This window comes from Hippoglossus hippoglossus, chromosome 10, assembly GCF_009819705.1.
Source record: "Hippoglossus hippoglossus isolate fHipHip1 chromosome 10, fHipHip1.pri, whole genome shotgun sequence".
In the NCBI taxonomy this organism is placed as follows: domain Eukaryota; kingdom Metazoa; phylum Chordata; class Actinopteri; order Pleuronectiformes; family Pleuronectidae; genus Hippoglossus; species Hippoglossus hippoglossus.
In genome coordinates this window covers 742314-756487 of record NC_047160.1, presented here as the reverse complement: position 1 = coordinate 756487, position 14174 = coordinate 742314, and the positions used below count along the sequence as shown (strand labels likewise).

At 40.0% G+C, this 14174-nt stretch overlaps 2 protein-coding genes and 1 long non-coding RNA gene across 8 annotated transcripts in view; 2 read left to right on the top strand and 1 right to left on the bottom strand.

The window, feature by feature from the left end:
• The window catches only part of setd7 (SET domain containing 7, histone lysine methyltransferase), a 25328-nt gene extending 14439 nt beyond the window's left edge, over positions 1-10889 (top strand). For both annotated transcript variants that reach the window (XR_004615272.1, XR_004615273.1), the window contains one exon: positions 10879-10889. The gene's annotated coding sequence lies outside the window, so the exon portion shown is untranslated. The remainder of the gene's footprint in view (positions 1-10878) is intronic.
• The window catches only part of zgc:113425 (uncharacterized protein LOC541425 homolog), a 14283-nt gene extending 2297 nt beyond the window's left edge, over positions 1-11986 (top strand). The window contains exons 3-6 of one of the 4 annotated variants that reach the window (XM_034598824.1): positions 189-320; positions 3962-4108; positions 11708-11765; positions 11842-11986. In XM_034598824.1, the coding sequence (XP_034454715.1) occupies positions 189-320; positions 3962-4108; positions 11708-11765; positions 11842-11948 (444 nt within the window). In that variant the 3' untranslated portion in view covers positions 11949-11986. Of the gene's footprint in view, positions 1-188; positions 321-3961; positions 4109-11707; positions 11766-11821 lie in introns of all 4 variants that reach the window. The other 3 variants (XM_034598823.1, XM_034598822.1, XM_034598825.1) reach the window with 3 other exon arrangements.
• LOC117769714 lies at positions 11009-14174 on the bottom strand. 2 transcript variants are annotated; one of them, XR_004615278.1, is made up of 3 exons: positions 13311-14174; positions 11276-13059; positions 11009-11020 (listed from the first exon to the last, which is right to left on the bottom strand). It is a non-coding gene; the product is annotated as an uncharacterized LOC117769714 (long non-coding RNA). The 2 variants fall into 2 exon arrangements; XR_004615277.1 differs by lacking the exon at positions 11009-11020 and having other exon boundaries at positions 11154-13059.

The window sequence follows — 14174 nt, the reverse complement described above, 5'->3', positions numbered from 1 at the left end:
CTCTCTCTCTCTCTGTGTGTGTGTGTGTGTGTGTGTGTGTGTGTGTGTGTGTGTGTGTGTGTGTGTGTGTGTGTGTGTGTGTGTGTGTGTGTGTGTGTGTGTGTGTGTGTGTGTGTGTGTGTGTGTGTGTGTGTGTGTGTGTGTGTGTGTGTGTGTGTGTGGTTGAACATGTCCTCCTGTCTCTGCAGGTGAGTGTGATGGTGGCAGCAGCAGGACTCTCCTGTGTGGCTGTGCTGTTTATTTCTGGTTATGCCTGTCTGACGCTCACTTATGGAGAGGAGGATGAAGACGTCTTTCACCACCATGACAGTCCTCAAGTGGTAACCATCACACATATGCTTAAGTTGATGCACCACGACAAACGACTTCCTCTGCATGATACCCAATATCTTTTTAAGCGTGTAGACAAAGGGGGAGATTGCATTTGCAGTCAAGGCCCTGGCTCTTTGCCTAAAGTAATCCAGTGGGCTGATTCATTATTTTGTTTTTAAAGGGCCCATATTGTGTAAAAATCATTTTCTGGGCTTTAACTATCCGTAATGACTTGAAGGGGGTCAGTAGGGACCCTCAAAGTATGAAAACAGTCACTCCGCTGACTTTTTCACTCAGTCCATTCTAAGAAGTATGTTATCGAAATGTCTCGTTTTGTACTTCCTCCCCCGTATGATGTCATTCGGGATCACACTCGTCTCTCAGCCCCACCCAGCCAGTACCAGTCCAGCCTCCGAACCCACCACCCCCGCTCCCCATCACATCCACCACCACTCCTCCACTCCACACCGAACGTGACACCAAGCAGACTTGTTGCTGAGCTAGCAGCTTGTTAGCTACCACAGGCTAAACACAACAAACAACACTGAAGAAACACTGCAGCGTGGAGGGATGCAAGGAAGAGAATGTGTCTGCACATTCCTCCTAAGAACGTTACTGTTCGAGACCAGCGATTACGCTTTATTTCTTCTGACGTGCCGTGTCAGTGTGCTCACTATGGAGTAAAGTCTACATTACTCCATATTGAAACTCCGTTGTAAAACTCCATACTGTAACTCGGGATGTTACTCCTACATTGGCCGACTGTCTTGCTAAAACTTGAACAAACATGAGGACGCTGTAACTTACCGTTTAGAAACATCCTGTTGTAACCGTCTGTAAATATATGGCTGGTCTTCTATGGCTGCAAACATACCAGAGAGGCAGAAGAGAGGACATGGAAATACACATTGCAGCAGTTTTTTCGACTTTAAACCACTGATATATCATCTTAGGGGTACCAATACCTCAAATTAAATCCCAGAAAGGTGTAAAATATGGGGCCTTTAAGACTTACTTGAATCTGAGAGCCTTTCCTGATTTTACTTGGATTTTAAAAAAAATGTAGTTGGCTTTTTGAAATGTTAACTACTTAAGGGCCTCATGTAAGAATATTTTTGTATTCCAAATCGTAAAATTCTCTTGTTTGTACCATAAGGACACATCAAATTTAAAAAATGTTTCTTACTTCAGAAAAGTGTGTAAATTACTTAAACATGATGAATGCCACCTGTGCCTATTTGAGCAAACAGGCATGAGGATAGCAAATTAGTATAATTAGCACTCCAATATTACCATATGAGGTTACACTTATGTCAGAATGGATCAGGCAATGGAACACCTTTTAGTTCATTGCAATATTATGTAATATATATTAATAATATATAATAATATGCAGCAGGCAGCATGCCAAAATAATTTGACATGCCTTCTTCTGCATGCAGCTTGCCACCAGGTGCATTAAGGCTTTTACAACTCCTGTCTTGTCTACGGGTTGGCTAGAGGTGTCATGAGCCAGGGATTTTAAGCACAACATCAATCACCAAGTGAAAAGGTGAATGTTCAGTAATTGATCTAAAAATAGCTTGCATGGTGACGATTTAACAATTGTTATTCCAAAAAATGTCAAGCCAGCTATAGGGTTGTTCCATATCCTTTTGGAAATCCCTATAATTGCTTCAAAGTTATAAAGTATACAATCAATTAGTGAAACACTCACTAATTTCATGTAATACATTTGACAGGACTGTAAAACTAGTACATTTTGTTCGTACCTGAAAATAAATAAAAAATACGAAAATATGGTCCTAAGCATTTATGTAGCACGTAGCATTTATGAACAAATCTCTTCAGAGGAAAGGTTCTTGAATGAGGCCCATAATCTTTTTAAATGTGATGATTTTATGACTTTGTTATCTGGATTTTAAAGACTGCTCTTAAGACTGCTTTTAAAGACTGCTCTTAAGAGAAAGGTGATGATTATTATCAGTAGGCAATGTGTGTGGGTTGAGGGGAGACGCCACCCCCTTTTAAACAAAATTACCAAAACTTCTTCCCCCTTGATGGCCTGCCAATTCTGCCATCTCCTATGAGGGGGCTTTGTGTGCAGATAGAGAATTTGTGTGTGCAGGTGACCACGCAATACTTAGTGCTGCTAAATAAATCATGCAAACCAGTTTACTTTTACAAGTTGAAACCACCTGCTCCAGTGGGATTTGGACCTAGGGCAGGACCCAAAGCAAAACAGAGGTGGTCAGAGCAGAGACGTGGTCAGAGGCACACAGTAAATAACTTTCCATAATTGCATCGAAAAGAACAGGACAGCACTATTTTCTTTGCTGTCACTCACTCACTCACTCACACTTACTCAAACACAAACACACTGACCATCTGTCACAGTCAGATTCACCATCAGCACCCCTAGATAGCGGTCCTACCACTGTTGGTGGCTGTTAAACCTCCATAAAGGTGTTACTGTCCTTGGCAGGCAGGATTCAGGATAAAATTGGTAGATACCACTTTCACTGTGCACATTTATGCAAAAAGCATACAGTTCTCCGCTGCAGAACTAAGAACAGAACTATATTATGTGGTGTGTTATATACAGGAGACCTATGATGCTCACACACACAGACAGGGGTGAAAACGATTCCCTGCTGCTACGTTTCAACAATTCTATATACAGCAGTAGGATTGCACAATTGATTGTAGTATAATTGTGAGCTTTTTTCACACCCATAATCAATCTCATGTCTAAATGATGACAATTCCGCTGCTTTAATTAGAGACTTCAGCTGCATCAAAACAAGCACTCCTACTTTCTCCCTCAACCAATGACAATGCAGTGTTACCCCACGTGATGCAGACCATCAGAAAACTGGCAGTGAAATGGAAAGAGAAAAGCAGAGAGATTAAGGACAAATAAAAAAGTAGTTGGAGTACCTCATTTGTGTTCCAGGATGCATTCACATTCACACAGTCAAAAAAATTTGGACACATACATCCCTGCACACCTCCAATTGTGGTCTGAGTGAACGGATCTCAGGACACATTTAGGCTTTTGGGTGCATTCAGACCTGTAGTTTACGATGACTAATTGAGATTCAATCACTCATGATGGATGTTAATAATAGGTCTGATTGGGGTCAACAGCATAGTAGTCAATGACATTGTTGGCGGAGATGATTGATGGCGTTTTCCTTTAAACCAACCCTAAACATTGATGTAGATAATACAGAGGTTCATGGCTGCATTCTATTCAGGAATTCATTCAGCTTCATGGCACCGTACCTGCTTGCTTACTGATTAACGTAAATGGAACAAAGGCATCGCAAATGTTGGTTACACATGTGATTTTCATGCTGTTTCTTGTCAGTAACATGCGACATTCGAGAGGTTCATGATGTTGTTTAGGAAGTATGTACGTTTTTCCTAGGTTTAGGTTTGGGGAGTGAAATGAATTACTATATTTTTATTTTTTAGATAGGTGTACACATTTTTTAAAGTATTTTAATTTCATCAGTCAAAATTCCAATTTGCTCTGCGAACTCTAACAAGTGCAGTACAACAGCTACTTAATACAAGTTTAGGTTTTGAGTTTTTTTTCTAACATAGGATGTGCTGCATTGACATTCTTTGTGTGTCTCTTCAGACTTTTGTGCTTCATCGGATGGTGAAGGGGGCCAATGCCACCATACTGCTGACCTGCACCATCAGCCTGAGTCTCTCCTCTCTCATTGCCTACGTGGGCTGCCGCAGTCTGCCCTGCTGTGGCTGCTATGATGCCAGAACTGGACTGGTAGGGAACAACATAATCCCAATGAATGTTATTGAAAAGAATCTTAAATTAGACCTGCTTCATGTTTCATAATGCCATGTCTTCCCTGTCTCTATGACTGGGCAGATTAGGTTTGAAATGTTAATTTCAAACCTAACAAATTCAGTTACATAATGAGACTGCAAGGTAAATCTGTGTCGGTAACGTTATTCCCCAACCCGTGCAGCTACATGTCAACAACTGCCCTGTGCTTAGGTTGGGTTTATTCTAGGTGATGCTAGCAAAATTGTGATTTGCCAGTGAACACAGGCCCTGAACTTGCCCATTGCTCATGCAATTCAATTAAGTTTTATGTGTATAACGCCAAACCACATCATGAATTATCTCAAGGCACTTTACATAGTGGGGGCCCTTGAAAAGCCTGAATGATAAAAAAATATTTATATATACTGTATAATAATAATAATAATAATAATAATAATAATAATAATAATAAAGTACTTAATGAAAATGGCTAAAGCTAGCTGAATAAATTGATGACTGAAATTTGTATCCAAAAATAGTGGAGGCTTACTTAAGTCACCCGTGTCACCCCTACAAACAAATAATTTAGTCCTTGCCGCACACAGTCAAAGTGAGTGACTGACTGCTGGAGAAGTGATGTTCAATATGTCGGGAAAGCAATCGTAAAGTCCGTAAATCAGAAAATAAAAGAAAAAAGCAAAGAGAAAAAAGGCAAACCGAGGGCAGAAAACTGATGACAGTTATTGTCTAAACAACAATAACACGGTTTATTACAGCGGGTCAAACTGGCTGCGGCTGCACCACGTTTGTGCATTGCAGAATTGCAGTTGTCTGATAGAATCTGAATTTTCTCAATGTAAGGGGTTTGAAAACAAAATGGTATTTTTAAGGTTTGTTTTATACTTAAGGAAATACTTGAATAAATGTTAAATAATGTTCTTTTTAGCATGATACTTCAAACAAACCTCATTTAACTATAGTAAAGTAACTGTAGACATAAGTCAAAAAAGGAGGATTGAAATGTGGCGAGATTTCATATTTAATTAAGCATATCAGATCATTATTACTTATACAAAATTTGGTATGTACTGTACATTAGTGACTAAACAATACAGAATCATTCGTACAGTTTGTAACAATTCGCCTCGTTTCGGAAAAAGGGGAAAGTTACTACGCTATTTTAAAAGGAGCACGGGCGGACCTGTCCCGCTGTGTACGGGCGCCGCCGCCTGGGCCCGATAACCTTGTCATCGGCCCCACCACATATGAAATAATATATATATAAACGAAATAAACCCAGATAGGTTGCATACAATTGTCTGTATTGACAGCCAACCCAATCATACACACGTACCCCCTGGACGTGTGCCCGCAAACAAAGCCGAAAACGTGAACATAACCACACAATTTACACAAATCCCATACATCAATATTTCCCCAACCCCAAGTTCATACAGTCCCCGAATCCCCAGACAACGTCCCAAAGCAAAAATGTATGCAGGTGTGGCGTGGTGAGATGCCGCAAACAATACCAAAAATGGGTCCACGCTATCCTCACCACCTCTGAGCGCCCAGAAAAATAGTTCAGTCCTCGCGGTAATCCTTGCAAGTGTCACCCAGGCAAATAATCCCGTTTTTGGAAGTAATCCCATGTAGGTCTTCAGGACCGCAGTCGACTCGAACGTGGCTGGTCATACACAAAAACAACCCCCCTGCCGAGCCGTCACTTCCCCTCATTTATCACCTTTTGATGTTAAAGAAACAAATACATACACAATAACACATTCAATAAACAAATATATATACGGAGATCCCTTCCCTTATCCTTATACTTTAATGCCTCTGACAGTTTGGCTATGTACAGAACTTATAAAACATGTAGACAAGAAGGCACAGATTTATCTGTCCTCCCTAACACATTTCCTGTACATCAAGTGAACTTAGGTGACCTTTACAAGTTGACTCTGTTGTTTGTAGAAAATTAATTAAAATATGCATGAGGGACATCATGAATCGAGAGAAGAAGGGGGCTCACAGAGACTGCTTGTGTATATGGCCCAGAATCTTGTGCTACGCCCCTGGGGATCACTCACATGTGGCCTTCTCTGAGGTGTTTTTTTCCCCATGTTAATAGGGTTTTTTGGGTAGTTTTTCTTTACTTAAGGGCAGAGGTTGTTGCACCTTGTCCTATGAGACAAATTGTGATTTGTAAATATGGGCAAACATTAAATTTGATTGATTGACCGTTCACACACTGCTGCCACACTGTGCCCTAAGGATACTTTGGCAATCAGACAACCCGTTATACCTCCTCATTGCCCTTGGTATTATAAGCAGAATTCTTTCTTTCTGACATTATCCTGTTCAAATACTTATTTTATATATTGATATATGAATATATCTGTTTCATCAAGTCTTTACTACATACGTTAGTCTGGCCCATAGGTCTGATCTGGCAAGAAATTTTGAAGTGACATTTTACCCAGATTTTAATTTCGGATGCTGATTTCCAGTGTGTCACAAAAACAGCACTTTATTATTTGAAGAACATCGCCAGAGTGAGGCCGTTTCTCTCTCTGAGAAACAATGACAAATTTAAACATGTTTTTATAATCAATCAATCAAATTCAATCAATCAAATTTTATTTGTATAGCCCATATTCACAAATCACAATTTGTCTCATAGGGCCTGCTATAACTAGCAGGTTTGACTACTGTAGCGCTGTTTATAAATGATCAGAATCTGCTTATCTCCCTCGATCACATTATACAGTGCATCCGGAAAGTATTCACAGCGCTTCACTTTTTCCACATTTTGTTATGTTACAGCCTTATTCCAAAATGGATTAAATTCATTTTTTTCCTCAAAATTCTACACACAATAACCCATAATGATAATGTGAAAAAAGTTTTGGGGAAATTTTTGCAAATTTATTAAAAATAAAAAACGAAAAAACCACATGTACATAAGTATTCACAGCCTTTGCCATGACACTCAAAATTGAGCTGTGGTGCATCCTGTATCCACTGATCATCCTTGAGATGTTTCTACAACTTGATTGGAGTCCACCTGTGGTCAATTCAGTTGATTGGACAGGATTTGGAAAGGCACACACCGTCTATATATGGTCCCACAGTTGACAGTGCATGTCAGAGCACAAACCAAGCCATGAAGTCCAAGGAATTGTCTGTAGACCTCCGAGACAGGATTGTATCGAGGCACAGATCTGGGGAAGGGTACAGAAAAATGTCTGCAGCATTGAAGGTCCCAATGAGCACAGTGGCCTCCGTCAATGGAAGAAGTTTGGAACCACCAGGACTCTTCCTAGAGCTGGCCGCCCGGCCAAACTGAGCGATCGGGGAGAAGGGTCTTAGTCAGGGAGGTGACCAAGAACCCGATGGTCACTCTGACAGAGCTCCAGCGTTGCACTGTGAAGAGAGGAGAACCTTCCAGAAGGACAACCATCTCTGCAGCACTCCACCAATCAGGCCTGTATGGTAGAGTGGCCAGACGGAAGCCACTCCTCAGTAAAAGGCACATGACAGCCCGCCTGGAGTTTGCCAAAAGGCACCTGAAGGACTCTCAGACCATGAGAAACAAAATTCTCTGGTCTGATGAAACAAAGATCGAACTCTTTGGCCTGAATGCCAAGCGTCATGTCTGGAGGAAACCAGGCACCGCTCATCACCTGGCCAATACCATCCCTACAGTGAAGCATGGTGGTGGCAGCATAATGCTGTGGGGATGTTTTTCAGCGGCAGGAACTGGGAGACTAGTCAGGATCGAGGGAAAGATGAATGCAGCAATGTACAGAGACATCCTTGATGAAAACCTGCTCCAGAGCGCTCTGGACCTCAGACTGGGGCGAAGGTTCATCTTCCAACAGGACAACGACCCTAAGCACACAGCCAAGATAACAAAGGAGTGGCTTCAGGACAACTCTGTGAATGTCCTTGAGTGGCCCAGCCAGAGCCCAGACTTGAACACGATTGAACATCTCTGGAGAGATCTGAAAATGGCTGTGCACCGACACTCCCCATCCAACCTGATGGAGCTTGAGAGGTCCTGCAAAGAAGAATGGGAGAAACTGCCCAAAAATAGGTGTGCCAAGCTTGTAGCATCACACTCAAAAAGACTTGAGGCTGTAATTGCTGCCAAAGGTGCTTCAACAAAGTATTGAGCAAAGGCTGTGAATACTTATGTACATGTTATATTTTCGTTCTTTATTTTGAATAAATTAGCAAACATTTTCAACAAACTTTTTTCACTGTCATTATGGGCGAATAAGGAATAATTCATTTACGTGTCGTTTTTTTGTCCATTGTCGTTAAAACCATGAAAACTTGAAGTGCCTTCTTTGTTCATTCCTGCTTGTTTTAAACATTCCTGCTTTAAACGTTGACCTGGGCACATCACACCCTAACCTAGTGATTTACAATGGGAATGAATGGGATATAGTCTAATATAATGATCTTATTGTGTGTCGAATTTTTAGGAAAAAAATGAATTGAATCAATTTTGGAATAAGGCTGTAACATAACAAAATGTGGAAAAAGTGGAGCGTTGTGAATACTTTCCAGATGCACTGTATATTCAAGATTCAAGAGTTTATTGTCATATGCACAACAATTACATTAAGCAGTCGCTGGCAATGAAATGCTTGGGTCACAGGCTCTCTTATAGCAATGCTCAGAATATTACAAACAAATAAAATATCGAATAAAATAGAATATCAAACATTTTAAATAGAAAATAAAATTAAATATATATATATATACACCTAAAGAAAAAACAATAGTGCAAATATGCTAAGGTGCAGAGTTAGTGGAATTATGACAGATTGGAGGAGTTTAAAATTCTTATGGCCTGGGGGATGAAACTGTCTCTGAGCCTGGTGGTGCGGGCCCGGATGCTGCAGTACTGTCGGCCAGACGGCAGCAGGCAGAACAGTTTATGGCTGGGGTGATAGGGGTCTGTGATAATCCTGTTGGCCTTCTTCCTACACCGCTGGGTGTAGAGGTCCTCCATGGATGGTAGCTCCGTCCTGGTGATGTGCTGGGCAGACTTCACCACCCTCTGTAAAGCCTTACGGTTGAGGGCGGTGCAGCTTGCATACCAGGCGGTGATGCAGCCAGTCAGGATACTCTCTATGAAACATATAGATTGTCATCTGAGGGAATTCAGTGTCTTTGACAACTTCTAAGACCAGTTGTTTCTAATGCCACTCACCGGAATAATGTCTTTACCATCAAACTATGCGTCTCGCTATTTTGCTACCTGAAACTTTGCGTGTTCGATCGACGATGCTCAATATCATCCTGATCAATAACACCGTAGCAGTGCAGTTCACATGTGGTAATTACTGTCACTTAACTGCTGGATGTCATGTTCATAAAGGTTTACATGACACATGAGATGGTTGATCCTTTAAAAAACTCAATAGTTTCCCCCTGAACTATACGTTAGACTCCAAAATACAGCTCAGTTAGGACTTACTGCAATTTTTTACATTATTATAGTATTTGCCAAAGAATGCACAAAAATATATCACAGCATGAACTTTATATTTTACTCCTGAGATGGTTTTTACAGAGATGTAACCCTGCTGCATCTGCACCTGCACTTTTACACTGTTTTAGATGTTCTGTTAAAATACAGTAAAAAAGAGACCTTTTCTAATCATTCATTTGATTTTTGTGTGTAGTGTTATCTTTAGTGTTTTAGTGTTTAGTGTTATCTGACTGACAACATAATACTGGAGACTGACTGGATTTGACTTTCCCTGCATAAATCACATTCGGCTAACGTAACAATAGTCCATACTGTCTTTGACATAAGACCTACAGTAAACATCTAGACTAGACACGTGGACATTGAATAGGTTTCAGTGAAGTGTTCTGCAGTAAAGAATTTGACTTTTTTGTCCTATTTATGACCTTTAATCTCTTTGATCCATGTTTGCAAAGATCAATTATAGGTGGATCAAGACAGATGCTGCGTTAAGAGCTTCACACATGTGCATTAGAGATTAACACTAATGCATTATATAATATGCAACTTAGCTACGTTCCTTTTGTTTAGCACTATTAAATCTATAGAACTTTAGGTCTTTGTACAGTATGAGGTCTGTGAACAGTTTTGAAAAAGGGTGTGTAAAACGTGTGAACTCAACGAAAAATACTTTTTCAAACACATTTGTAATAGGAAACATCTGTTGTGATAAAGGTGATGATGATTAAGTGGCTCAATTTTCATTAAGTGTGACTTAGCATTTCACAAAACCTGTATTAATACACATCACTTGATAAAATGTTTTTATATTTCATCCTGAGAACTTTTCGTTGTGGTAGAAGCTGTGACAAAAAAACACTTTTCTTCAACTCAGTCAGTAACGTGTTGTTAATAGACCTTCCTGACTGTTCACTCTCACAGTTTCACATTTGAGCTTTCTATAATTTCTTCACATCCACTCAGAATCAATAGGGCCATTTGTATCTGTACAAGCAGTGGGATTTGTTATCTGGTTGTAACTGTTGTTCAGTGGTCTCTTCTTATGGATTCATTTCATTTTTAAATTTGTCTTCCACACAAATTTGTCTCTGCTTATCTCTCATTCACTTTATTTCATTGCTAGTTTTCTGCTCCACTGCATCACATGGGGTAACACTGTGTTGTCATTGGTTAAGGGAGAAAGTAGGAGCACTTGTTTTGAGCAGCTGAAGCCCTTAATCAAAATGTAGCAGAATTGTTGTCTATTAGAAATGAGATTGTATGTAGGTGTGATTCAAGATCCAATTTAACACAATTAATTGTGCAGCCCTGCATTGGGTCAACATAATCAACAGTTTGCTTTCTCATAAATTGCTTCTAAATACTTCCGGTGTGTTTGTCCCCAGAACATACCTGTGCTGTGGATTTTTGTTCCGTGCTGAAGGGAATTCTGCTGCCTTTTCACAACTGTTACAAGAGTTTCTGTTTCTGGCTAACGTCAACTTCTGCTGCAGCTGACTGGTTGATATCAAGTGCTGTTTTTGGGGGGGGAAATGACAAAGTTGTTAAGTTTCACAATGCTCAGTTGCTCATTCCAAAGACATGAACACCAAACAAGCTACCTGACTTCCGTGAATTATTCGACATATTTGTGATTGATTTGTTTGGTATACATGATGCCAAGTCTAATTTGTTTCTACACCATACAGGCATTTGAATGCACATGTTCAGTGTTGCATGAAGCCGGGTGTGGGAGGAGAATATGAAGTACTGAAGGTTGTGGTAGTTGTACCTGCAAGAACTTCTATCTATTTTCAACCCTACTCAAAAGTAATGCTAAATAAGCATTAGGGCAGCTGTACATACCAACACTGGATGGTTACAGTTTGAAGAAGAGGTCAAACGTTGAACTGCAGTCACCCTGGGTTGTGTAATCCAAAGACAGGATAACACAGATCCCTCTGTTCAGGACATGCTGTTGGTTAAACAAAGAAGTTCTGCTCTGAGAACAATGATTTTTGTTGGGTTTTTATCGCCAAGGATGCAACTTTTTTTAATCCAACTGACCTTTCTGTGACTTAACAATGTGTGTGTCTATGTTGTAGGAGACCCTGGTCCCTCAGTGCGACCCTGGGGACACTGAGATGGTTTGTACCTGGCAAGGTAATTTGATTTGAAACCATCTTTGCTGCAATTGTTTCTGTCAGTCTGTGATGTAGTTCTCCTCTATGTGCAGCAGGAGGTGATGACAGGCTCTTTAACTCTCCACCTCAGTCCACTGAGCAGTACACCGCTGAGGAAGAGGAGGGACCCTCCAAACTACCTCCATACAGCAGACTGACCTGACACACATAAGACCTGAAACACATCCTGTCTGCTCTCTTAATTCCAGTGATTAAAGATGTGCCTACTTCTTACTTGTGGATGTACTGAGGGGAGAAATCTCAACTCTGCTGAAGCAGTCAGCAGTCTTAAACATTATATGTTATAAAATGACTTTTAAATAACTTCTGCTCTTGATTAGACCAAGCACTTAAAACTGTGGCACCGTCTTTATTTGCTCTATGACCAGATTCCATTTGAACCTTGTAAAAGCTGATATGAAATACCTGTATATGTGACTGATAATTTGTTCTAAATTCTAAGACATTTTGTGTATTTAATAAATAAAACCTGACTGAAGTTTTTGAGCTTTTACATGGTTTATTGCAAGGTTGCACAAAACAAATCCCCTTTTTATTTGTCTTAAATAATTTGGTCAATGTTGGAGACAAATTGATCACTTTGTGAATTAACAGTATTCTGTAACTGAGATTTTTCTTTTTGAGACATGCATTAGCAGTATTCGTTATTCATGGCTGCATTGTACAAAAGTAAGGAAAACGACATTGTGGGACCCAGTGTGAAGGTGGATGGCCCTAATCTTAAACAGTAGAAACACCAACATTATCTTCCACTGTCGTCACACAGCTGTCAATGTATCAGGTAACAGATTCATATGGCAGACTTGTTTAAAAGCGTATAATTCTGGGTACCTCAACTGTTAAATGACATCACATGCTGCCAGTATGCAGAGTGTTAGCTCTGTTGCTGGATACTAACAAACTGATCTTGACAATATGATAGTCACTCAAAACTAAGTTTCTCTACTTTAACCTGCCACAGACAATTCATTTTTGGAACGCATTATATAAATAGACTTTTACATGAAGGCAGTGAAAACGAAGCTGCAAGTGTTTTCTACTGATCAACTTTGGTGACGTGTGGCTAACAAGCTCCCTACTTTCTTATTTGTTAGTGATGCTGTTAAAAGTAACTCTCAGGATAGCCTGGCATCTGAATGGTTATGCCATATATCATAGGCATGAATCCCGATTATCCTATGAAGTAGGTTCCTGATGTGACTGAGTGGCCATACCATCCCCTGCATGTCATCCCCATATTTTCTTCCTGTATACTGGAGGGTGCTGGAGCGGTCATCCTCCGACCTGAAGCTCGGCAGTTCGATCCCCAGTCTTTCCCATCTGCATGCCGAAGTGTCCTTGGGCAAGATGCTGAACCCCGAATTGCCCCTCATAGAACAACAAAGTGCTGCTAATAGATGCACTGTATGAATGTGTGTGTGAATGTAAAACTGTACTGTAAAGAGCTTTGAGTGGTCATCAAGACTAGAAAAGCTCTATATAAATACAAAACCAAACCAAAAACCATACACTTTCTCTTTTCATTTTCTCAAACATACAAAGGTGCAAAATGCATTATTCTCACTGGCCCAGCAGAAGTACAATGTTCTCCAACACTTGTGAAAAAAATATTCAAATTATTCCTTACACTAAAAGACGTAGGGTTAATATTACAGAATTTAATGCCATTTTTATTATTTTAATGTTTTTATCCGACACCTCCATTGTTTGACACTATGAAACATTGTGACCTATTTTGTATATACTTGTGAATTTGTGCAAGAAGCAACTGCGTAATATAAACCCTCAGCACTGGACTTTATACAGTCAGCTACAGTAACAATTGATGTTAATGAGGTCAGTGTTAGTCAGAACAGTCAATGATCAGCTGAAACAGAAAAGTCTGAGCTCAGCACAAACACACCAGGATCAGTGATTAACAATTCATAAGCAACCCCTGATTTGTGTTGACCTGACTGTAGTTTTAAGTGTTTTCTTGATGAAAACACATCGCATAGCAGATGATACACTAAACAGTTGAGCAGCACACAGCAACAAAGGCTTTAAAAAGCCTCAGAAGTTACTGTACCGTGCTGAAGAGGAACTCAAGTCCCTTATAGAAGTATCTATAAATAGCGCTAATGCTAACTGCTAAATGAAATGACACCCTTAGTCACAGTGATGTTCTGGGTTTAAACACTACAAAGAGCAGATTTACTGCAGCTCTGAATCCACGTCCCCTCTGTTATCTGATAATATGCACATTGATCAATTATGTGCATATGATGGTTTTTGAAGATGGGACTCGATTCAATGTGTTTGTGAGGATTCAATAATTAACATGTTTTGATGAAAAGCACTGGATTTAACAGAACAAAAATTTAAAAAC